We start from the raw sequence: 24,459 nt of genomic DNA, 5'->3' as shown, positions 1-24,459 counted from the left end.
TACACACAATATAGAATACACATACAATAAAACATTTAAAAATAAGAGTATATAAAATATATGTATGCAGTATAGTATACACTCACCTAAAGGATTATTAGGAACACCATACTAATACTGTGTTTGACCCCCTTTCGCCTTCAGAACTGTCTTAATTCTACGTGGCATTGATTCAACAAGGTGCTGAAAGCATTCTTTAGAAATGCTGGCCCATATTGATAGGATAGCATCTTGCAGTTGATGGAGATTTGTGGGATGCACATCCAGGGCACGAAGCTCCCGTTCCACCACATCCCAAAGATGCTCTATTGGGTTGAGATCCGGTGACTGTGGGGACCATTTTAGTACAGTGAACTCATTGTCATGTTCAAGAAACCAATTTGAAATGATTCGAGCTTTGTGACATGGTGCATTATCCTGCTGGAAGTAGCCATCAGAGGATGGGTACATGGTGGCCATAAAGGGATGGACATGGTCAGAAACAATGCTCAGGTAGGCCGTGGCATTTAATCGATGCCCAATTGGCACTAAGGGGCCTAAAGTGTGCCAAGAAAACATCCCCACACCATTACACCACCACCACCAGCCTGCACAGTGGTAACAAGGCATGATGGATCCATGTTCTCATTCTGTTTACACCAAATTCTGACTCTACCATCTGAATGTCTCAACAGAAATCGCGACTCATCAGACCAGGCAACATTTTTCCAGTCTTCAACTGTCCAATTTTGGTGAGCTCTTGCAAATTGTAGCCTCTTTTTCCTATTTGTAGTGGAGATGAGTGGTACCCGGTGGGGTCTTCTGCTGTTGTAGCCCATCCTCCTCAAGGTTGTATGTGTTGTGGCTTCACAAATGCTTTGCTGCATACCTCGGTTGTAATGAGTGGTTATTTCAGTCAAAGTTGCTCTTCTATCAGCTTGAATCATTCGGCCCATTCTCCTCTGACCTCTAGCATCAACAAGGCATTTTCGCCCACAGGACTGCCGCATACTGGATGTTTTTCCCTTTTCACACCATTCTTTGTAAACCCTAGAAATGGTTGTGCATGAAAATCCCAGTAACTGAGCAGATTGTGAAATACTCAGACCGGCCCGTCTGGCACCAACAACCATGCCACGCTCAAAATTGCTTAAATCACCTTTCCCATTCTGACATTCAGTTTGGAGTTCAGGAGATTGTCTTGACCAGGACCACACCCCTAAATGCATTAAAGCAACCGCCATGTGATTGGTTGATTAGATAATTGCATTAATGAGAAATTGAACAGGTGTTCCTAATAATCCTTTAGGTGAGTGTATATATGCAATATTGAGGGGAATATATTTGACAATCCAGTGTGAGAAAATAAGATGAAGATTAAGAAGATTAATAAAGTGCAGTGCTGATTGTTGATCGTGAGAGGATCAAATGTTCAAAAGTCTGATTGCTTGGGGGAAGAAGCTGTCATGTAATCGGCTGGTGCGGGTCCTGATGCTGCGATACCGCCTGCCTGATGGTAACAGTGAGAGCAGCCCATGACTCGGGTCATACATGACCTATTTGAAACCTCTCTGCAATAATGACAATATTCTAATATTGGCTATGGTGTTTGAGCCCCACCTGTTTTGGCACGAAACTGACCGCTCGTTTCGGTGCGAACTGACTGCTATAAACAGGTGCAGACACCATTTCCTCAGAATTTCTGATTGAGAACAAGGAGCGCATTGCTCGAGTCTTGTGGTGCGGCTAGCGTTCGCAATGTCTCGTTCCCTTCGTCTCAGGGAACCGAGACCGAGGTTACCTACGTAACCGAAACGTTCCCTTATGACTTCAGTCCACTTGACACTGCGTTTACTAACACATGGGGAACAGAATCCCATCACGCGGCACTACATGACATAACTTCCTAAAGAAGAAACATGGTGGTGCAGTCTTATGGGACGACGACCGACATGTGTATTCCACAGTGAGTGATCCTCATGATGGCCAGGAGGAGTATGGAGGACAAAACATGCAAAAATAATAAATAATTAAATAAATGTAATAATAAGAAAATAAATAAAGGAATAAATGTCTTGACAAAACAAATATAATTCGTTTTTAAAGAAAGTTATTCCTGAATTTATTTTTATATGACTTTTTTTTCCTTTATTTATTATTTTCTCTTTTTATTTTTATTCTTTAAAATTTATTCTTTCATGTTTTTTTTTTATTGTATATTTATTTATTCCCACGTGTATTTATTTCTATTTTTAAATATTCCCACATTTATTTATTTTTGTATTTATTCTTACATTTCTGTCTCTTGTATAATGATAATGATGTGGGCGGGTCCTGCTTACCATTGGCTTATTGTAGATTGAAGCGTGTGCTCGATTACTCTTGACTTGTTTTGATGTGACATAATATTGTTTTCTGTTGTTATGATTGTTCATTGTAAAAGATACAACCATGCTTCATTTCCCTGATCATTTATGTATGTATACATCTGCAATAAAAAAAATAAAAAAACTATAGCTGACTCTTCACATATATCTAGAGAGTTGCGCGACATGCGAATGAAGTCGATAACCATGCATCAAATCAAATGTCTGTTTCATTTAGAGTAGTTGTGCTTATTGATGTTTTAGGAGAGCTGTATGCTGGTATGAATATCGTAGCACATCCTTGATTGTTAAACTCTCTGCAAAACATTTCCCTGCATATTCAAAATCTGTGCGAGTCAGATGGTGCTAAGGTGGGACGTCCATCTGCTCCCGATAAGTACTATTGAGATTGTGCCGTGCGCCTGAGAGAGGATATCCCTCCTCAGGTGGTATTTCCCATGGTGGGCTGTACAGCATCTCTGTCATTTCCGGATACCATGGCTGGTTGGGCCATCTCGGCGCAACTAATAGAACCGTTTCTTTGTCCTTCCGGACTTTGCATATAGTGGATCAGGCATAGCGGAGGAAATGCGCATTTGTGGTTCGCCGGCCATTTGTGTGCCATTGCATCCATTCCTAATGGGGCTTGGGACTTCGAATACCAAAGGGGACAGAGGGCATTCTCCACTGAGGCAAATAGGTCGATTTCTGCTTTGCCTAATATTTCCCAAATCCACAACACCTTCTGAGGATGAAGTCTCCAATCGCCTGGTATCACCCCATGGCGTGACAGTAGGTCCGCGACATAATTCAGGTGGCCCGGGACATATGTCACTTGCAGGGAAAGGAGATAACGCTCGCTCCATAGGAGGAGGTGCCGCGTCAGTCTCAACAGTGGCGGTGAATGAATTCCACCTTGGTGGTTTATATATGCCACAACTGTCATGTTGTCTGAGCAAACCAGGACATGACAGTTCGCTATTTCTGACTGAAAAGTCTTCAAGGCTAGAATTAGTTCTAGGCCGATAGTTCTAGGCGGTTGATATGCCACGGCCTCCTCGGACCTGTCCAGGTGCCGAAAGTCAGGCACCCATCGCACACCGCCCCCCAACCTGTGTTGGAAGCATCCGTAGTCACCACTTTCCGCCTGATAATTTGCCCCAGCGCCACACCTCTGTGTGTTACCACAGCTGGTAAAATGCAGGAACTGTCCGTGGTACCAATGCAGCTATATAGTGATGTGCGTGCGCCCTTGTTGCTAAGCATGTTGTGGCACATGGCGCTTCAGCCAGCACTGAAGTGGTCTCATGTGTAAGAGACCTAATGGGATGATGGCCGATGCCACTGCCATAAATCCCAATGCTTTCTGAAACAGCGCCAAAGAAGTGTTCTCCCCAGTTTGAACTGAGACAGACATTGTAGAATGGCCTGTGCACACGGCCGCTCGTGGAGTCGAGGCGGACTCCCAAAAAGGAGATATTTTGGCCCTCGCCCAGTTTACATTGAGGCCCAAGCTGTTTTAATGCTGAAGCAGTAAGTCTCTGTGTTGGCATAACAGATCCTCTGATTGTGCTAGTAACAGCCAATCGTCGAGGTAGTTCAAGATGCGTATGCCACTCGGTCTCAGAGGAGCCAGATACATTCCGAAGGGCAGGACTTTGAATTGATATGCTGTTCCCTCGAACGTGAATCTCAAAAACATCCTGTAGTGTTGTACAATTTAGATATGGAAGTACGCATCCTTCAGATCTATCGATGCAAACCAATTGTGTGGGCGTACATGCGACAGAATCCGTTTCTGAGTAATCATTTTGAATGGCCGCTTTATAAGTGCGCGATTTAACTGTCTCAGATCCAGGATTGGCCGAAGTCCGCGGTCTCTCTTTGGGACAAAAAAATAATGGCTGTAAAACCCTTTTTGTGCTTGACAATTTGGCACAATCTCTATCACGATTTTCACAATAAGATTGTGTATTTCAGCTCGTAACACTGGCGCGTCTTCGGACGAAACCGTGGAAGACAGAACGCCGTTGAAATGGGGTGACCGGCGAGCAAATTGGATCGTATAGCCATGTTCGATCGTTTTTTGCACCCATTCTGAAATGCCTGTTAAGGCTCGCCACGCGTCCACGTAATAGGACAGAGGGCAATTTGGTTTGCTCACCGTATGATATAATGCATCGCTTACGTCGAAACATCTTTTAAAACATTGTGAACAGCAATATTCCTCTCCCGACAAACAGCAGTGGGGAGGTGGGAAACGGTGTTCTGTGTCTCTAATCGAGCCTTCTTCGGAGCACCGGAGAGTTCCTCCTGTCGGCGCGAGGTGGGTGCTGATGTGGCTGCTTCCGTCTGGGCCCAGGCATGCGTAGCCTCACTGGTGGCTCGGCGGGGGCTGGTGCAGGTGCTGAGTTAGCGGGCATGGGTCTTTTAGCCGGGCGCTGGCTTGAGACAGAGTGGGGGCGAGCCGTCTGCGCTATACTCCGTTTGGGCATAAAGTGCCTTATGGCTTGTGACTGCTTCCGAGTCGTGACGTAGCGCTCAGCAAACGTACTCACTACGCCGCCAAAGAAGCCGACTGGAGACACTGGGGCAGCCAATAGAGATGTCTTCTCTCCGTCACTCATCTCCGTGAGGGTCAGCCATACATGCTTTTCCAGAACGACCAGGTTACCCATGGACTTTCCGATGGCCTGCTCCGTGACTTTTTTTTGTAGCGGCCCGTAGCTCTTTTAAAAGTCACCGGATCAAAGCCTTGCTCATCCATTTGTCTGAGGAGCTTCGCTTGGAACACCTGGAGCACTGCCATTGCATGGAGTGCTGATCCAGCTTGTCCTGCCGCCGAGTAGGCTTTTCCCGCCAGTGTGGACGTCTGCCTACACGGCAATGGGGCGTGATTTCCATGCCCTGCTACTCATTGGGCAGAGATGTGCCGTTTCCGCCTCCTCCACCGGGGGTAGTTGGGCATAGCTGTTCTTTTTCCCGTGGTCAACGTTCGTGAGAATGTAGTCACTGCACATGCGCCAGGACTTAGATAATTCACTGTGAACCTCAGAGAAGAACGGGGCAGTTCTGCGGGGCACGGCCAGCGTTATCATCCTTATCATCACCAAACGAGACTGCATGCTCTTTCAGAGGGCTGGAGCTCGTCTAGCACATAACGTATGGGGAAATATGCCCTTCGTGGAGATTGAGGGGCTCGTGGGGCATGTGCATGAAGATTTGCTGCTGTGAAGATTCCATCCGCTGACTGGTGTGAATCAACGGTGAAGGTAGAGGGCTTTGAGACAAGAGGTAATCGCTGTCTTGAAGGAAGAAATTCTGTTGAAATGGTGTCTGTGCGCCTGTTTTATAGTGGTCAGTTTCGCGCCAAAACAGGTGGGGCTCAAACACCATAGCCATTATTGGAATATTGGCGTTATTGTAGAGAGGTTTCAAATAGGTAGTGTATGAAGGCACTCCCCATATGTGTTAGTAAACACAATGTCAAGTGGACTTAAGTCCTAAGGGAACGCAGTGTTGTTTGCCTGAAAACTTGTTCAAATCTGGCAACCCAGGGTTGTCGAAATATTATTGGTGAGTGGACAGTGGGCGGGTTCACACAGGCCAAAACATAAACAGAAATTCCAGCCTGGAATGGAAACTTCAAAGTTGAATATACTGGCTGTAGCATTGTTATCGGAGAAGCCAGTATTTCAATTTAGCATGTTTCCTAATTCTCTGATGACATAGTATGTTCATTTTATGATTTAGAATAGTAAAAATATTACATGTAGCATCTTTATCTTTCTTTCCACTTTATTTGAAATAAAATATAAAAAAAATACAACTTTTTCTTTAGTAAAAAAAACATGCAAATATAAAAAGCATAAAAAGGCTACTATTGATGAATTAAAAAGTGAGCATTTGGAATACTGTATCCAAAAATACAGTATGCAATAAGTAATTTTTCATATATTATGTACGGCTAATATCACTTATATTATAACTTCATGAAAAATATTGTATGTTCATCTCGAATACATGAAAGAAAGAATGGGTTTGGGTTGCATTCACACCTTTCCCTAGCAACCTTGAGCTTTTAATATTTGAAATAAATTTCAAATACGATTTTTCTTTTTTTTTGCAGGTATCATATTAATGCTGAAAATCTACATTTAGATTTTCAAATACATTATTTATTTGTAAAATGTGCTTTAAGAAACACGGCGGCGTGACTTGATTGCGTCAGAGATGTCATTTTACTCACAGCTGATTGGTTCAACATCTGTAATCCCGAACTAAACCGGCAACGGAACAGGTCAGCAGTGTATCGTAAATGGCAATGGTTATGAACACCGTTAAAAGCCGACCAATTTCCACGGTAATTAAAACCTGGGGTTGAGGCAAACTAATCTGAAACTTACCCGGCTAGCCACCGAAACCGGCTTCGTGGTACAGGCTTCAGACAGAAAGCTATATAATGTATATGTAAACTCAAAAGCTACGCTATTATCGTAAAATATTGTTAAAACCGAGGTCACAGCATGGGAGAACAATGAAATACACGTTGCGGTGCACTGATTAATGAGCTGGGTGCCACCAAATCCTCATATATTAATGCATCAAAAGCAGGCGTTGTATTTACGTTTACATTCATATGGCATGCATGGTATAAATCAAGTAAGCTAGCCCTGCATCAACTAGCTAATCAATAATATAAGCAGAACACTACTGAACGAGGAAAACAGCCTAGCGATTACATGCATAAAATGTGGGATTAGCCATTCAGTCCTGTGCATATTGCCAAATTTTAAAGGAGTACATACCTATTTAATGTTGGCAGTAGCCGGAGATGAAATGGCGTCACTCTCGCATAGTATAAAAGCGAGACTTGCTGGAGAGAATATGCATCTGTCCATCCTCTGTTCTGTCCTTTATACTAAAGCCTCGCGCAATAACTTGCTGCTGCAGCTTTCAAATATTTCAAAGCAGCACTTAGACAGACAGAATGATTAATGTTACATAAGACATACACTGAAAATCAACCAGGATATCAGTGCATATTTGTATTAATCACAATCATATATATATATATATATATATATATATATATATATATATATACACACACACACACACACAACTTGACTGTATAACTAATGGAAAAGACAAAACCTTAAAATCGAGACATAGATATGTCACCAAAATATTGGTTTATTACAAAAGATAATTGATAAAACACACTCCTGACCTCTGTAGGAAACATACAGAAAATCACATTTATAAACATTTTTCAGAGCTTCCCAATGCACCCATAAAGAAATGCCAGCAGTCTCAAAGGTGAACAGAGCCTTGAGTGACAGATGGTCAGCTCATATTATCATGCAAATTCCCACTTCACTTCTGCATACAGGCCGCAATTCTGTCTCCATACGTAAAGATGCTTCTTATAACCTAAAAATCTTCTGCATCAACAGTCATTGGTGAGTACAGAATTGTAGACAGAGCAGCTTGCATTCCTTCCGAAATCAGGTACATGTTGTTCACCTATATCACATGAGCTGCCCAACCACTTTTAATTTGTACATTAAATCACATTGTTTTAAAGGACTAATACATCTGTATTAGGGGGGTTACAATCAGAACTCCAAAACACATGTTGCCAAACTCTCAAATCTTGGCTGTACACAAAACAAAAACTTACATACATTGGAAGGAGTAAAAATGTGCATCTCATGTCGAACGTACCCATTAGATGCATCAAAACTACCAATTCAACAAGCATCAAAGCAAATGTAAAACATACAATAAAAAATAAAATAATCACCTGTAGTAGACTAAAAGATGGAATGTTGATTACCCCATCAAAGTTTTTTTTTTTTTTTTTACACAGCTGTAAGACTACAGGTTGCCACTCAATCCAAATAAATGCTGGTATAATCGGCAAAAGAAATTAAACCGATTGTCCGCACAAATCATTTTTACCAAAATTAATCAAAGGAATTAGGTGGCAAGCGGACCAAACAGCTAGAGCAAAATCTTAGCATTACAAATCAAATGTCAATTGAGGACAGGAATAGACAAAAAAAAATAAATAAATCATCAAAACATCATGTTTAATTGCCATTAATAGCAAAGTCTAAAAGTATGCTTACGTGAGACACTGCTCCTTACCTTTGGACATAATTGAAAAGGAAAAACTCAAAATTAACATGAATAACTTTTTGCACACATACACAGATGACAGAAATTGACTCCATGGGAAATTAAACTGTAGTTTGTTTTATGGGTAAAATAATATAGCATCTTGATCAATACATGTGCCTTTTCAATCCTGCATAATTTAAATGCAGCGCAGCATCTCCTTAGAATATCATGTAGGTGGAGGGAAAGTCTGGTCACTTGAAAACACCTAAAAGGAAAAATATTTTGAGAGGAAAGATTTTACAGGCAAAAGGTCAGACATTTATACTTTCTAACCCGAGTAATGCGGCTGCACCGCTCTGATCCACTCATTGAAATGCCTGTCAGAACACAACACGATGACAAATCTCATCTGGATCATCAATGGTAACGACCCGCATTCGCTCACCTTAGCAAGTGTGTGGTTTAGAATGCGTATCGAACCCGCTCGGTGTAGCTCTCCCTGGTTCGTGGCACAGCGTAAGATGAGCTCCTTGAGACCGGAGAAAGTCGCGAGCGCTCGTACGAGTAGCCTTCCGCACCGCCGCCCACACGTCTGATTGGGCTACGGTCCCGCGCGAAGTACGCCGATGCCGAGGGAGGCGGTGGCCCCAGAGGGCGTCGTTCATAGGGATCATGGCTAGGGGGAGCCAACCGCATCCTTGAGAGAGAAGAAGAAGAGGGAGGGGGAGGAGGAGGGGGAATAGAGAGAGACCTATCCTCAAAAAAGCTAGAGCCAACAGGGCGAGCCCGATACTTCTCATAATAATCAATGCTTCCGTAGCGATCCCGCTCAAAAGCGGCCGACCTCTCTGGATAGGCAGTCAGCAGCCTGCTGGGATAACGATCTCGAGCATCTGCACCATAATCCCCATAGCTAGGACGCCGGCTCATGGGTGGGGGAGGGGGGCGTGGCTCTGCTGGGTAACCTCTACTAGGAGGACCTCCAGGGCCACCCATGCCATAACTTGGCCCACCCCTCTGGGGACCTCTATTGCCACGGAATCCCCCCATGCTTCCACCATAGCTACCGTTCGGACCACGTCTGCAATCTTTGGACCAATGGCCCTGCTCCCCACAGATGAAACAGCCAGTTTGGTCTCCCATGCCCGGTGCTGTACGGAGGCGACTCGTGGACAGTTGTACTTTGACCAGCTTGCCTTGTGGGAGGAAGAGAACAACACGCAAGACAATGTAAAATTTTCTTCCGCTCACGTTACCGTATTAAAGAGAATTATTGTATCATGACAGCCAAAGAGCACTTGCATGTCAAGTTCACTTAACATCTAGTAGCTAAACTTGTGATGAAAGTAGTCACGCAGTTTCAGTAAATGATGTGAAAATGTTTTTACCTCAATGCAAAATTTTACTAAAATATGATGTCTAATGTTTGTAAATGTTATGTTAATAAATTGTTTAGGAAAATGTTTCTATGTAACAATTACAATAAATTGAAAAAGGACTTATAGTCTCCCCGTGATTATTTTTACATTAAAAGGACTAAAATGTAACCTTTGGTAACCATGTTTTCCGTCGTTTTCTCTAAATGTTCACCTTGGAAGGCGGTGTTATCCAGCCCATTGACAGCCTCCATAGCATCCTCCATTCGCTCCATGTGTACAAAGGCATAGTCTTTGACTATGTCACACTCAACCACAGGGCCGTACTCTTCAAACTTGGACCTGAGCTCCTGATTGGTGCAGCCACTGCTGATGTTGCTTACATGCAGCTTTGTAGACCCCCTTGGTTTTCCTTTGCTCATCTCCACATTTATGGCTTGACCTTTCAACTCATGATGGTGGAGTTTACGAACAGCCTCTTCCGCGTCCTGCTTACTTTCCATGTGCACGAAGCCGTAATTTTTCAGCACGTCGCACTCTTTAACTTTGCCATAGTCGGAAAAAAGAGAGCGCAGATCTTCCGCGGTCGTACTCGAGGATAGGTTGCCAACAAAGATCTTAACCATCTTTATTCCCGTTTATGTCCTGGACAAAGGGAGCATAGTTGCGAAATGCACGTTATTTCAAACGAGGTTTCGTTACATTTCTGCTGTGCTGCCTTACACAACCAGAGATGAAAACTGAAAGTACAACCCAATTAAATAACACGAATAAAAAAGTGTTTCTTCAGGCTAAAATAAATGTAAACATGTGGTGTATAACACACGTATCTAGTTAACGTGAATGAAGCTTAAGTACATAACATGGACTCGATGGCGCAGCTGAATTAACACGTTTGCTGGGCCATGTCTCGCCACCTCTGCCCGGGATATGGGGCCATGATACCCGATTTAACAATAATTATCAATTAACGAATAAACCCTTGCATTTATTCGTTTCTCATCATTCAACTATATATACATAAGGTTAGTCACACGATTAATCCGCACCGGTGACCGTCGGCGGGTACCTTTTAGAGTTGTGGGCTAATGTATCCAAATATGGAGAACTAAAATAATCCGGATTAGCTCGACAAAATGAAGTTACCCGAGCTGACGCCGCAAGATTACGAAATAAACTGTATAACAGTTCACTTTCACATCGCACTCTCTTATAAAATCGTATAAAAGCGAGCGGAATTCGATTGTAAAAGAATAGTATCGTCTTACCGTAACGAGTGTAGAGATGAATGAATCCTAAAATGGAGTCGCGCGCCTGATAGTCAACAGCACTTCCGGTCAACGGAACACGAACCTACGTTTTGAGGACAGCGTTGAGTTTAATTCGATTTTTCAACAAACAAAATCCCATGTCTAATTACAATTTAATTATAGACCCATATTAAACACCGTCTATTGTTTAATGTTTGTACAAGTATTTAAATGCCTTCTCTCGATTTTGTGCATTCTTAATCCTTTGAGAAAACGAAAAAACCTTTTAACTAATGTATTCCCTAAAACTGGTCTGTGTATTCGACAGATGAATGTATATGATTAACTGAAATCAGTCGTTAAACAGCACCGTAGTAATTACCAAAATGCTTAAGAGTACTTCAATCACATTCAAAATTTCACAGATGATCAAACTATAGATAATTCTAACCCTTATTTTATAAGCAGATTTACAGAAATGTGTTTTAAGACAATTAGGAATATATGGAAGCTTTAAATGGGTTTGCTCTATAGCGTTACGTTGTGTTCTACCTGGTTGCTTTGTTAAATAGAGTCGCTATTTCTCATGTTTATACATACACACCGATCAGTCACAACATTAAAACCACCTGCCTAAGTGTTGTTCCCATCTTGCCACCAAAACCACATCAACCAGAATCTTCTCACCTCCATTGTACAGAAAGGTTACCGGAATTACCGTATACTTTGTCTGTTCAAACTAGTCTGGCCATTCGTTAGGTCAACGGAGAATGGCCAAACTGACAAAATCTACTGCGATTCAGAGAACCGCTCTGTTCTGTCGGAACGGTTTCCGAACGCTATTCTGAGATGCGGTTTTGACGGCACAAGGGGACAGGTGTATATTTTATTACATTATTTTCATAGAAATAGTCAAGTTATAATCCTAGTTTAATTGCGGTTATTTCCCCTCCAAGGTTTGGCCTGTGAACCAAACCTCCACCATAAGCGTTATTGAAAAACAAATGAGTCATAGTTGCCAAATATAGAATTTTATTGCAAACATCATACATGGGGGGTGCATATAATTGTGCATGAATTTAAAATAGAACTTACCCTCAAGTTTTACCAGAGGTCATCATGAAGTGTAAAACATTTATTGGTTCATATAGGATGTATAACCAGAAAAATGTCTGTTCTCTTTGACTACAAGTCTGCATAGCATTAGGTGTATAGCCATCTCTCAAAACCACCATATATTATGAACAATAAATAAAAGGGCATGCTGGGTGGTACATAAATGTAATACATCAATGGACTTACCTGGCTTAATCAAAGCTTCAAACATTTGGTGCAAAAAGTGGAGGAAAAAAAAAAAAAAAAAAGTGATTGAGAAATTATTGGAAAGTCAATTCAATTAGTGATGCCAAAATAGCACTTCAAACTGACAATGTAAACACAGATTAGGAATTTGCACATGCCAGTGACTTAAATGCATCTAATAATTGCGCCAATTTGAATTCCGTCGTACAAGCAGTTCCAGTCCACCATAACGATAAATTACTAAAATATTTAGAAGCTTATTACAATCATGTTAAGAAGTTAGCAAGGAAAGTAAAACGACGCACCCAAGTTAGTCTTTTATTAAAAGTTTTTTTAATCAAGTGTTTTTATGAAAGAAAACGGTACACAGTCCTTGAATCACTATGCTCTGCATTTTCAAAATTCAAACTAAAACATTTAAAGAAGCCCAAGTAGACGAAGGTTTTTATTATCTGCAGTGGATAGGATTATACTTGACGCACGTGTATCTGCTCATTTCAGGCTTTAACAAAAGTCCTAATAAAAACAATTTAGTTTACACAAGTGTATTGTGGGCTGTTCTAAAGCAAGTTGCTTGTTACGGTTAAACAAACGTACGCTAAAACCAGATAAAAAAAAAAAAAAAAAAAGGCAAGATACAGAGTAATACATAGAAATTTTAGTTGAAAGAGGAATTTGTGTATACGTTTCTTTAACAGCTTTGACCAACCACCAAGTAAACTTATTTTTTGTACTCTTAGAGCTTTACCTATCAAAAACTAAAACACAAGCAGAACAAAAAGAAATGCAGAGTTAACACTTTAGCATGAGATTGAACTTTATGCGTGTAAAAGCGTTTGTTTTATAGAATGTGCAGTCCGCGACAGAATTCTTCCACTATGGTGCGCAGACGAACGAAACGCGCTCTGGCAGACAACGACGAATCGCATCACGTGCATCTGGAGACGACGACGACGATCTGGAATAATTTACACCTGGAAAGAGAGCAAACCATAGGAGTCAAAAAGTGCTACCTGTGATTACTGAAACGACAAGCCTAGTTAGAACACCAATCTAAAAACAGAATTTTTAAATTATGCAAAGTAAAAAAAATTTTTAGCTTACTGGACCACATGGTCACTTATTTACAATTAACACTTCGATACGAAGGTCAGTGTAGCTCAAAGTGCTTAAGACTATAAAAGGTCATTCAAATTACGACCCAGACACAATTTAAATTACAGCTAATGCTATTACGGATCACTTGCACTACACGCAGTACTGGAATGAACAGCGCAGTAATTCAATTCTGGGCCCTGTAATAAAAGGATGCTTCAGAGCTCATTTGGGGGTTTTGGGACCCGAGTCTATATTCTCACCTTGGGTTACAAAAGCGCAGGGGTTCGCTAATACGCGTAACGCGCAGGAGGTGGAGGCGGCGCCCTCTCGGCATAGGGGTCTCTGGGCCGAGGCATGCTGTACATCGGGTTCCGAGACATGGAGAGAGGGGAGAGACGTGAACGCTCGTATGGGTAACCATTCCCCGCGGGTGCTGGAGGGGCAGGAGGAGCACGTCTGATAGGACTGCGGTCACGGGCAAAGAATGAGGATGGCGGAAGGGGACGTCGCTCATAGGGGTCAAGGCCATTGCCAGCCATTCGCTCTCTCATAACAGCGGATGAGGGGGGCGGAGGGGGAGGGGGGACACCGCTCGGACGTCGGTCTTCATATGCGGAAGCGCCATAAGGGCGAGCACGATACTTCTCATAATAGTCGACCACACCATAGCCATCTCGATCGTATGCAGATACAGCACGCTCTGGGTATGGGGGGCGTCTGGGGGGCGGTGGTGGAGGTGGTGGGGGGCCAGGGGGGTAGCCAAAGCGACCTCTAGGAGGACCATGGGGCTCAGGACGACCACCAGGGAAACGGGGTGGCCAATATCCTCTGTCTGGGGGGCCATAGTCATCATCTTCCTCCCCTCTTGGTCGACTCTTTGAAATCTGCACATGAATTCTTTTGCCTGCAAAATTGTTGCAATATTAATAAAGGCCATAAACACAATCGACTGAAAATTAAGCGGATGACTATTAAAGATTGTGGAACACGTAATAGAGACTAGCTTCCTACCTTGGAATTCAGTGTTGTCCAAGCCCTTGATTGCATCCTTGGCCTCATCAGAGTTGCTCATGTGAACAAAGGCAAAGTTCTTGATGATTGCACATTCACTAACTGAACCATACTCTTCGAACATTGCTCGAAGCTCTTCATCAAAGCCTTTCTCCACATTGGCCACGTGAAGCTTCACCGGGCCCTGGTTCTTGCCCCGACTCGCCTCAACGTTGATGGGCGTTCCATGCAGCTTGTATAAATGCAGGTTTCGGATGGCTTTTGTTGCACTTTTGCGATCATTCATGTGAACGAACGCAAAATTTTTGATAATGGCGCACTCACTGACACTTCCATATTGCGTGAACAGAGACTTTATTTCTTCTACTTCGGCCTGCTGAGGCAGGTTTCCAACGAAGATCTTCACCATTTTGGTTGTTACAAGAGCCTAAAACGACAGTAGCAAACACTATTCAGTTGCCAGCAACACTAAACAAAAGGACAATGTGAAGTCTAATGGGATAGAAAGAGAAATTTAGGAATAGTCTGTGTTCAATGCAAGTTTAGCTCAATTGCCAGCATGTGGCATAATGTTATTACCACAATTTTGACTTCTCCCTTCAAAACAAATAAAAGGAAATTACAACGAGGCACTTACAATAGAAGTTAATGGGGCAAATTCGTAAAAAATTACTCCGTTACAAAAGTATAATCAAGATGCAAACAATGTGTGTTAACAGGAGTGTAGTGGAATAAAAAAAATACAAAAATAAAAATCACAAACTAAACTTTTCTGTATAACGTTAGACAATTTAACTCCGTTGCCATGACCATGTAACTTTAAAATTACTGTAAAAACGTCCATTTAAAAAAAGATGTATGTTCATAATACTTTTTACTCACGTAAAATAATTAAAGTGTTTTTATAAAATAAGCTTCACATCTCTTTTTAAACCATCCAAAAATTGGCCTCACTTCCATCGTAATTGAATCACTGCCATTTCGATATTGGCTGCGTCCTCCAGTCGCATTTGTCGACCGCATACGTCATCGAGGCTGTTTAGTTTCAGAAAAGCGTGTGGGGACACTTCGAATGCAGCCTTTAACGGGATTTCGGAGTTTGCATGAGGTGTATCCTTCGTGGGCACTCACAACCTACAATTCTTTACTTCAACGAAAAATAACGCCAATTTTCCCGTAATATATATACCGTTCAAACACAAGTAATATTAAATCCCAAGTTGAAATACCCAAGTAGATGAGTGCAGAGTAAATCATATGTAAAATCATTCATATACAATTAAAATAACTTATACAAAGTACACTTGTAAAATACATTTACATCATTATAACTCCTAAATGTTACCCCATACACTCCCTTCTAAAGAGACCGTTACCGTCTCACTCAAAGGGCTCGTTAAAGAGTGGCGTGCTGTCATAGCAACCATCTGACGTTCAGTTTCCGTTTGTCCTACGAAGCCAATCTCGTTTAAACGAGATTTGTTTAAAGTAGGACACTCGGTATACAGCAGCCTTCAAAGGACGCATCCTTCCAAACGAGACACAGCCAATGCCACAAACGCTGTCGATTGAGCTTAACTTGTACTGCCCCTTTGAGCTGATGTGAAATCGAAACCGATTCATTCTAATGGGGACACTCGCATTTCCTGTAAAGACAACTTAGTGGAAACAGTTTGTCACGCAAATCATCAACATGAATACCTTTCGGTAAAAAAAAGATTTCTTCATTATATACAAGATTATATATTATTCAAACAATACGATTTATTACTAACAACATCGAGGCGTTTCGTTCTTTACATGCAAACTTAATTCCACGGCCTCGTGTGATGAATGCTAGCTAACTAGCACGCATCGTCTATTATACAAAAGGCCTACTTCCAGCAAGTATTTTATATGTTCGTAGAAACAACACTGTTCGTTTTAGGAATAAAACCACACCCAGTCACCTTTTCATATTTACAGCGACTTAAATTATTACAATTTTTCTTAAACTAACAATGTTAGCTTAGTAGCCGAGCAGCCGTACGAGATATTCACGATGCACATTTTAAACGTAACAAAAAAAACGGTTTAAATGTATAAACAGCTACTATACACGCATAGCATATACAAAATATTTTAAGACAAAGCACATTTTTAAAATGACGCTACTCTAGAAGCATTACATGTCAAAGTACAGTACACCACACTCACCGCCTGCTTCTCAACGCAATGTGGAAGTGGGTGGGTCACATAATAAATATGATTCCTTAGTCCCGCCTATATAGTTGAGGAAACCAATGAAATATGAGAATGTTGCTGAAGTGGCACGTGACATCGAATAGAATTTTAAATTTTCGAACGTTCGGAATTTCGGATTTGTGGAATGGATGAAACGACAGTCAATCAAAAACGCCCGGTCTTAAGTAATTTTTCTTATCTGTAGAGATCGTAAAATTTGATATCCATTTACACTGAAGTACTTCCAGTATGATGGCTTTTATATTTAGTTCATTAGCTTAGCTCAAAGTGACCAATTGCATTACCTAAAGTTATAATGTACACAACCTAATTGTAAAGCCCGATTTATCACACATAATGAACAAAATTAGTAAACTTGAGACAGAGGAACTGCTCACATGTCTTCATATCCAACTTTTCCACCCTGATCAAGCCTGCCATCCTGTCTTCCAAAACATGCCCCTAAATCAACCATACAAAATGAATGCTGAAGATCACTTAAGGCTTGGCCATGATGGACAAGCCTGCACCTTCAAATGACATTTGTCTCCAGAAAACAGTTCTCCATACAGGCGTATAGGAAATCCGGCAACTCTTGTTTAAGCTTTATGATTCAGAACATGAGCCAGAAGAGTAAACTCACGGTCAGTGGGTCTGAGCTGAGACACCTTGAAAGAGCAGAGCTTGATGACAAGGCCCTTTTCCGGTTTGCGAGATATGAAATACTGATTTGGCAGGAGCAAGGAGAGTCTCAGAGTAAATTTGAGGTCCTGTTTAAAACCTGCAATAGGCCCATGCACTTCAAGAAATGGGCATAGATGTGCCATGCTATTAGGCTATTCTGGATACTAGAGTACGATGGAGAAACATTCTGAATGGAGGACCTCTCAGCCAAGAGCCACTGAAATCAGATGAGACAATACTTGTGAACCTCATTCACACTGGGCTCTGATCCTGAGATATTGGCAGGATCAATGCTAGGGAGCCTTCTGTGTGAACGCAAACCAGTGCCGAAATGCCTGAAAATTAGATCCCGGGAGCAGATCCTAGTAACATTGCTGGGATCAGTCCCAATACCATGAAGGGTGTAGTAGTGATGTTGTATTTATCATGCAAAGGAGCAAGTTTGTTTGCAGAATAGAGATTCAACAGATTCACTGTGTACCGCTTTTTAAAAACGTATGACTGTCATAAACCATTGTCATTTTTTTCCATTCACGGCATTGTGTACCTCAGGATATTTTCAGATATTTTTTTTTTTTTATATTCAAGTGAATTACTTAATGTTTCCATTGTAAATATTAGTTAAATTAAAAAACAATTGTCGACATTTACTGCTTCACCAACCTAACCTGATAAAATAAATTAATTTTTCATTCAGAGCACAGCAAACCAAATGTCAGAATTATTTTGTGTTTATGGCTGATGGGGAAAAAAGTACATGCTATATTCATAAAACAAGACCACATATACCGGACATGTGTAAAATGTATGTGAATAAAGAAAAATACTTTGAACACCAAGTGTATTTACACAAACTTAAGAAAACCAAAAAGTATTAGTTTAGGTTAGTAATTCGGTAGGTAGGCTAAAGACATCCTTACATAAGAAACACAACCAGTTTTGAAATGACTCAGTAGCTTTTTAGGTGACTAATTCGCCTACACACTCTCAAGGCAAAATCGTAAGGATTCATACAAATTTTGTAAATTTGGCTAATTCGTATGATAATGTATGACTGCACTTTGTTCGACTTTTACTACAGCCAATGACGTCGCTGGACATTGTTTCCATCTAATTACTTGATTCTGTAACACACAACAGCTTCCAAGCATGTTTACACACTCTACTGATCGGTTAGGTTTAGATAAGGGTTTGGTGAGCGCATAATATTAATAAGCATGCCCTTAACACCTCGTGCACGAAACTCACGTTACTTCCTCATTAGACATCCGGGCATATGCATGTGATTAAAACATACAAATTTATACAAACAAACTCACAAAATCATATGAAATAGCCAACTCGTAATATATGTAAGAATTTTCTTGAGACTGGGTTGAATTCACACAGTGCTTGCAAACTTATGACAGACCAACTGTTTGATAATACATTTATTTTCTTAACCCTATGAAGGGCAAGAACATAATGATACTGAAAGTTAAATTATTGCCATTTTCCAATACATTGGGTTCCCAAAGGTACATTTCTTTGTTTTCTCCAAAATTAGATTTTATTTTCAATTTTACAGCTTGTAGAAATCATGATCAAAAAGATTATATTTGCCTCGATGCTTCTCAATGCTTCGTCACAGCGCAACAGCCAGCATGTGTATATTACTAATATGTTTAATTTATATAAAACGTGCTTAAGGCATAGAGAATTTTTTTTGCAGTGCTAGTCCAAAATAAGAAATGAAAAAAAAAGGCAAATGAATAGTCATTAATGATTGTAATAAATGCTTATGTCTGAAGAAAAAAATTATAGTTTTATCTTGTTGGTGTATGCTAGGAAGGTATAGGCCAGTTGAGAATCAAAATAAATTACAAACGCACAACTTAAATGTTGCAGGGCAATATCATTGTAAGTTATTATTTATCTATTATTTAATATGAATAATATTGCAATGCACCTTCATAACATGGATTTTGTGTATTTGTTTTATTTCTTGACAGTTAACACTTCCACTTTCAATCTTTAGTTGGTAGACAGCAGCCAATAACACAAAACAATTAACATAGAACAAAATAAAAATTATCTTATGAGCTATTTAAAAAAGTAGGCCTAACTGGAAATTTATAAAATCAGTAAAATTAATGAATCTCATACAGGAAACCTGGAGATACTCACAATCTGCACAGATGATTAACTTAATTGTCAGTATACATAGTTTTACCGTATGCAATTTATTTGTTTACAAAATGATGATAGATATTTCTTCTTGAGAGAAAAAATATGGATATCAGTAAACTCAAGACGCTGTACATTAGACGTTACATCATGATGTCACTTTGGTCTTTACGATTGTCCTGGGATGTGTGTGAATGCGAGAAAGAAACAATGTGTAAAAGTTTTTTTTTGTTTTGTATAAGCAAAATGTAGAGTTGAAAATTAACCTCCCATTCCCTTGTTAAAACAGAGCTCAACATTCCAAAGCACAGAGGGTGTTGATAGTGATCTAACAGCCTATTAGGTGTTAGATGGTTGTATATGTGTCTGCAAATGGCCACGACTTAAGTGTAGTGGGGTTTAAAGGTTGTCTGTGAATTGGTCAGTTTAAATGTATGAGGTTTTGTTTGCTCACATGGTCAAAAAAAGTACTGTATCTGACCTCTTCCTCTTTTTCACTGCCTCACTCTTTTCTCTGGGCTCTGCTCTTGTGCAGACTCCAGCTTTCAATGATATCTGTATCCTTTCTCTTTCTTTCTATCTTTTGGTCTTCTTACATTTCTTCAGTCATTTCGGCATTCTAACAGCTGAAGCACTTTTGTATGTTTGTTTGCTTTCAAACATGCATTGAAATGTATTACTCTGATATAAGGTATGCATCTTTGAGCATTAGTTGTTTTGTTATGAGTATGTTTACATGGGCAGTTATAATCTAGCTATCGCTGGGTTTTTGCGTAGTCTTCATCTTTCTGTCCAAGTATACCATGAGTAATCGAATAGCTGAAGGAAGGACGTCAGCTAAGAAGCCGACAAAGACAGTTTCCGGTTAACCTTTTGCATCATAATAGTGCGTCAAAAAAGTTAGCTAACTGCTCCTCAACCACTAGATGCACACAACAGGCTCAACAACATTGAAAACTTTACAGCCATGTGCATTTATTACATTCTTTATGCTTTGATTTTGGTGCAGATCAGATGTACATTATCCGTTGTGCTTATGGGGATGTCCAAAGGTAGAAGATGACACAATTTGTTCCTAGATTATTAGAACTATACAAGCTCTACATTGCCTCACTTGTCACCTTCAATAAGGATATTATTCTTATAAACTCTGTCAAGCATAAAAATAACGTTTAGACTGAGGAGAGATGTCGTGAATAAATAGATGATTAAGAAAATATAGTTTGTCTATATTTTCCAAGCATTCACTAGTATTTTTATAGGCTTATTGTCTGTATACTTCAATAGTTCTGCATCTGTCACCTGTCATTTGCTTCAGGCTGCAATACATATCAAGCTTTCTACCTCATTCTATGAATGGAATTACCACTCTATGATAATTAAATAATTTTAATTTTTTTAATTTTTAAATTAAGATATATGCTGTAGATAAAGTGTAATTTGTAATGTTTACATTCTGCATTCATGGTGCTAATGCTGATCCTTGCATGCTAATCTTGGCCATAGTATGCACCTTTTACTCTCTTTTATTTCATTTTATGATGAAATTTGTGAAAATATTCCATGTAAGGTCATGAAAAAGCTTTTTCCTACTTTTTTAAAGAAATATATTTAATGCAAATGCAAAGATGGGTGTTGGGTCATATGGGTGTTACTATGGCAGACAGATGAAGTAAAAGGATTAGTCGAAAGGCAGAATAAAGTGAAAAGAACAATAATTAGAGGCACATCAATTCCATTCAGAAGTGATTATCCCTATGCCCTATTCTAGGGATGGGCGATACCTCTTATTTTCTTTTCGATCCGATACCAAGTACTATCAAGGCCAATATTATCGTTATGATGCCAATACAGATACCTCTATTAAATAGATTTTTGTGTGTGTGTGTAAATTCTTGGGATACAATTGGTAATTTTAAGTATAATTTTTTTCATCCATATTTACATTTAATGGTTAATGGTTAATATTCGTAAGGGTATCATTTAGCAACAATTACAGTTTTTTTTCTTTTTTGTGTTTAAACAAATTTTCATTTAAATAAACTCACAAAAAATGTATGCATCTTTTTCACTTTTAAGCTTATGATAATTTTCTTTGTAACCAAGTAATAATATATATATATATATAAAAATCAATATATTTATGTGAGGTTTAATATTCTCGATACAACATCAGTATCAGAAGTATCAATACTTTAGGATCCCTATTCTCTTCAAAGACTTTATCATCCACTGTGAGCGCCTCTGAGGGGTAAAAGGTTTGGGGCTATAAAAAGAACATTTATTCGTAGATTGCCTTTTACATTTACATTTATGCATTTGGCAGACGCTTTTATCCAAAGCGACTTACAGTGCACTTATTACAGGGACAACCCCCCCGGAGCAACCTGGAGTTAAGTGCCTTGCTCAAGGACACAATGGTGGTGGTGGCTGTGGGGCTCGAACCAGCGTCCTTCTGATTACCAGATATGTACTTTAGACCACTAGACCACCACCACTCCTTTTAAGTAATTTTACTGGAAATTTTATTTGAAGTTCGATTTCACAGCATGGCAATCATAATTGTTCTCCTTTCTAAGGCTGATTTAGCCTGTCCCGTTTGGAATGCTGGGACTGTTGTTTTGTTGTATTTGTTGCTCTTCTATTTCTCTGCTTTATGTTATGTTAGACTTCCGGGTTAAATACACGTTGTGCAGCACCTCTATTTTTCAGTGCATGTGCATAACACTGTCACGGGCGATAGTAAGGCAAACAGATCCAAGAGCAGAGGAACAGTTCAAATGATTTAACAGCAAGAATGAGCAGTCACTGGGGTTGAAGAACAGATTCATAGAATCCTCCGCTGAAGCTCAGTGAGGTGCAGAACACTGCCAAGCAGAGATGGGCGATCTTAATTTCCCACCCAAAAACCCAACCCGACAAGGTGACAGATCATGACAACACCGGAGAGCTCACGGCAGTAACTCGTGCACGGCGGTACCCGTGCACTCACACAAACACGAGACAGACAAGGGACGATAATGCCAGTGACAGCAAACCCCCACCACCCAAAAGTCCTGGCATCCAACATCAAACAAAAAACAAAACAAACACTTAACAAAGAACAGGAAACACAACAGAAAGGGAGGGAAACCAGGGAGGGAGTTTAAGTAAAAGGACATGGTCCAGAGGCCTGGGAGGAGGCCTGTCAGTACAGTGTGCAGTGCAGAGTGGACAGTGAACTGCGACATTGTGGATAACCCCCTAATCAAACACACCTGATTCAAATCATCAGCTCGTTGGTAGAGACTCCAAGTCCTGAATTGAGTGTGTCAGAAAAGGGAGATATAATGTGCAGTGTTGGGGGCCTCCAGGAACAGGGTTGGGTATCACTGGAGTAGACAATATATTTTTACATTTAATATAATATTATTTATTTGTTATGTATTATTTACTTACACCAGAAGCCCTCCTGCATGACATCATATCCTGGTTTGTTGTGTTGTCCGAAAAAAGTTATGTACTCAAAGCCCAGTGTGACCGCCCCTTTATTCTGAAATTTTGGCCTTAGTAGATTAGGTTACGTCCATGTTACCTCAAATCTGCAATCAGAGTTATTACATACTAAGTCCCTGCATTTGATTGGGCACATCAACTGGGATCTTAGCTGTATAATATTTGGCTTTAGTTACGTGCATAAACTGTAGTCTGGGTAAAAAAAAAACTTTTAGTTTAAAACAATGTTAATTGACCTGTCTAATTAGAAATAGCCATTCCTTCTGATTACTGATATTGTTACTGTAGTTAAGTGAGATAATTTTGGTCAGCCTATCGAAACAGTATTAGTAATTTACCTCTGACTGTTGAAACTGTTATTTTAAAGTGTATACAGATCAACAGGACTAAGCAAAAAAAAAAAAAAAAAAGCGGGAGTGACCTATCTAAATATTATTATTCACTTATCTCTAAACACATAAAGAAATTACACCTAAAAGCTGGCCTCTTTTTTATTTGGTAAAAAGTGGTAGTCTAGTTAAAGATGTGTATTGCCAACAATGGTTGGAAGGCTAATCACAGGTGACCCAGGAACTGAAACTCACCTGAGCTCACGGTCCTTCTTTATCAACATTTTGCTCTATATCTAAAATCTTTACCCACTTCCTGTCCCTGTTCTTGCATTAAAAGCACTGAGAATCATTAGCTGAATGGCAGGTAACCACCAGAGTAGATGATTTACAGTAAATTATTGTACAGCCATGCAGATTGAAACTGATATAGACAAAATAAGAAATCAGAAAACGTGTAGAGCAATTTGATAAGAATTTGGCAAAATGGCTGAAATTAATGAAGCATGAGTTAGCTAAACATCATCAAACTCCATTGGTATATTTTGGGAATGAATAATGAAACTCAAGTTTTAAGTTGGTCAGTGGTTGGCTGCTTGCTTTTTTACTTGATTGCATGTAGACTGTTTTCATTCGCTGACTTGTTGCAGATGGTCTGTTGATGGGAGATTTGGAGAGCACTACCAGTGGCATTGCCAGCTGTCTTGCCAGATTTAAAATAGAAATAATATGGCTTTAGAATGACATGAGGATAATTTAAATTTCTTGAATATGCAATATACCTCAAACATGAGGTATATTGTAGTTAACATATTGGAACCTTTTTTTTTTACATTTATGAATGCATTGGTGTGGAAATAAATTCCCATTGACTGAAAATTGTATTTTAAAGACACTTACTACTGTTATGAAGAACTAGGTGATAAGATAATGTAGCTGTTGGTGACTTTCTATTTTAAAACAAAATACATCCGAAATGTAATGGACAAACTGAGAAGTTTTTGTAAGACCTTAATGCAGAAATAGATATCTAGAGTGTATACAAATTCTC

At 40.0% G+C, this 24,459-nt stretch overlaps 2 protein-coding genes and 1 pseudogene across 4 annotated transcripts; 1 reads left to right on the top strand and 2 right to left on the bottom strand.

The window, feature by feature from the left end:
• Positions 1 to 7,529: 7,529 nt before the first annotated feature.
• On the bottom strand, positions 7,530 to 11,169 carry rbm4.2 (RNA binding motif protein 4.2). Of its 3 annotated transcripts, none has more exons than XM_052145305.1 (3): positions 11,119 to 11,169; positions 10,065 to 10,495; positions 7,530 to 9,670 (listed from the first exon to the last, which is right to left on the bottom strand). In XM_052145305.1, the coding sequence occupies exons 2-3, from the start codon at positions 10,474 to 10,476 to the stop codon at positions 8,937 to 8,939; spliced, it is 1,146 nt and encodes a 381-aa protein (XP_052001265.1). In that variant the 5' UTR covers positions 10,477 to 10,495; positions 11,119 to 11,169; the 3' UTR covers positions 7,530 to 8,936. The 3 variants fall into 3 exon arrangements, with proteins under 3 accessions (XP_052001265.1, XP_052001271.1, XP_052001257.1); XM_052145311.1 differs by lacking the exon at positions 11,119 to 11,169 and having other exon boundaries at positions 7,530 to 8,739; positions 8,920 to 9,670; positions 10,065 to 11,112; XM_052145297.1 differs by lacking the exon at positions 11,119 to 11,169 and having other exon boundaries at positions 10,065 to 11,112.
• Positions 11,170 to 12,119: 950 nt separating this feature from the next.
• LOC127656835 (RNA-binding protein 4.1-like) lies at positions 12,120 to 16,732 on the bottom strand. The gene is made up of 4 exons (XM_052145325.1): positions 16,708 to 16,732; positions 14,512 to 14,938; positions 13,761 to 14,404; positions 12,120 to 13,376 (listed from the first exon to the last, which is right to left on the bottom strand). The coding sequence occupies exons 2-3, from the start codon at positions 14,918 to 14,920 to the stop codon at positions 13,788 to 13,790; spliced, it is 1,026 nt and encodes a 341-aa protein (XP_052001285.1). The 5' UTR covers positions 14,921 to 14,938; positions 16,708 to 16,732; the 3' UTR covers positions 12,120 to 13,376; positions 13,761 to 13,787.
• Positions 16,733 to 17,091: 359 nt separating this feature from the next.
• LOC127655073 (TRAF-interacting protein with FHA domain-containing protein A-like) lies at positions 17,092 to 17,686 on the top strand (annotated as a pseudogene).
• Positions 17,687 to 24,459: the final 6,773 nt, after the last annotated feature.

The sequence above is a fragment of the Xyrauchen texanus genome, chromosome 2, assembly GCF_025860055.1.
Source record: "Xyrauchen texanus isolate HMW12.3.18 chromosome 2, RBS_HiC_50CHRs, whole genome shotgun sequence".
In the NCBI taxonomy this organism is placed as follows: domain Eukaryota; kingdom Metazoa; phylum Chordata; class Actinopteri; order Cypriniformes; family Catostomidae; genus Xyrauchen; species Xyrauchen texanus.
The sequence above is the reverse complement of the archived record's forward strand: the minus strand, read 5'-3'. Positions and strand labels throughout refer to the sequence as shown.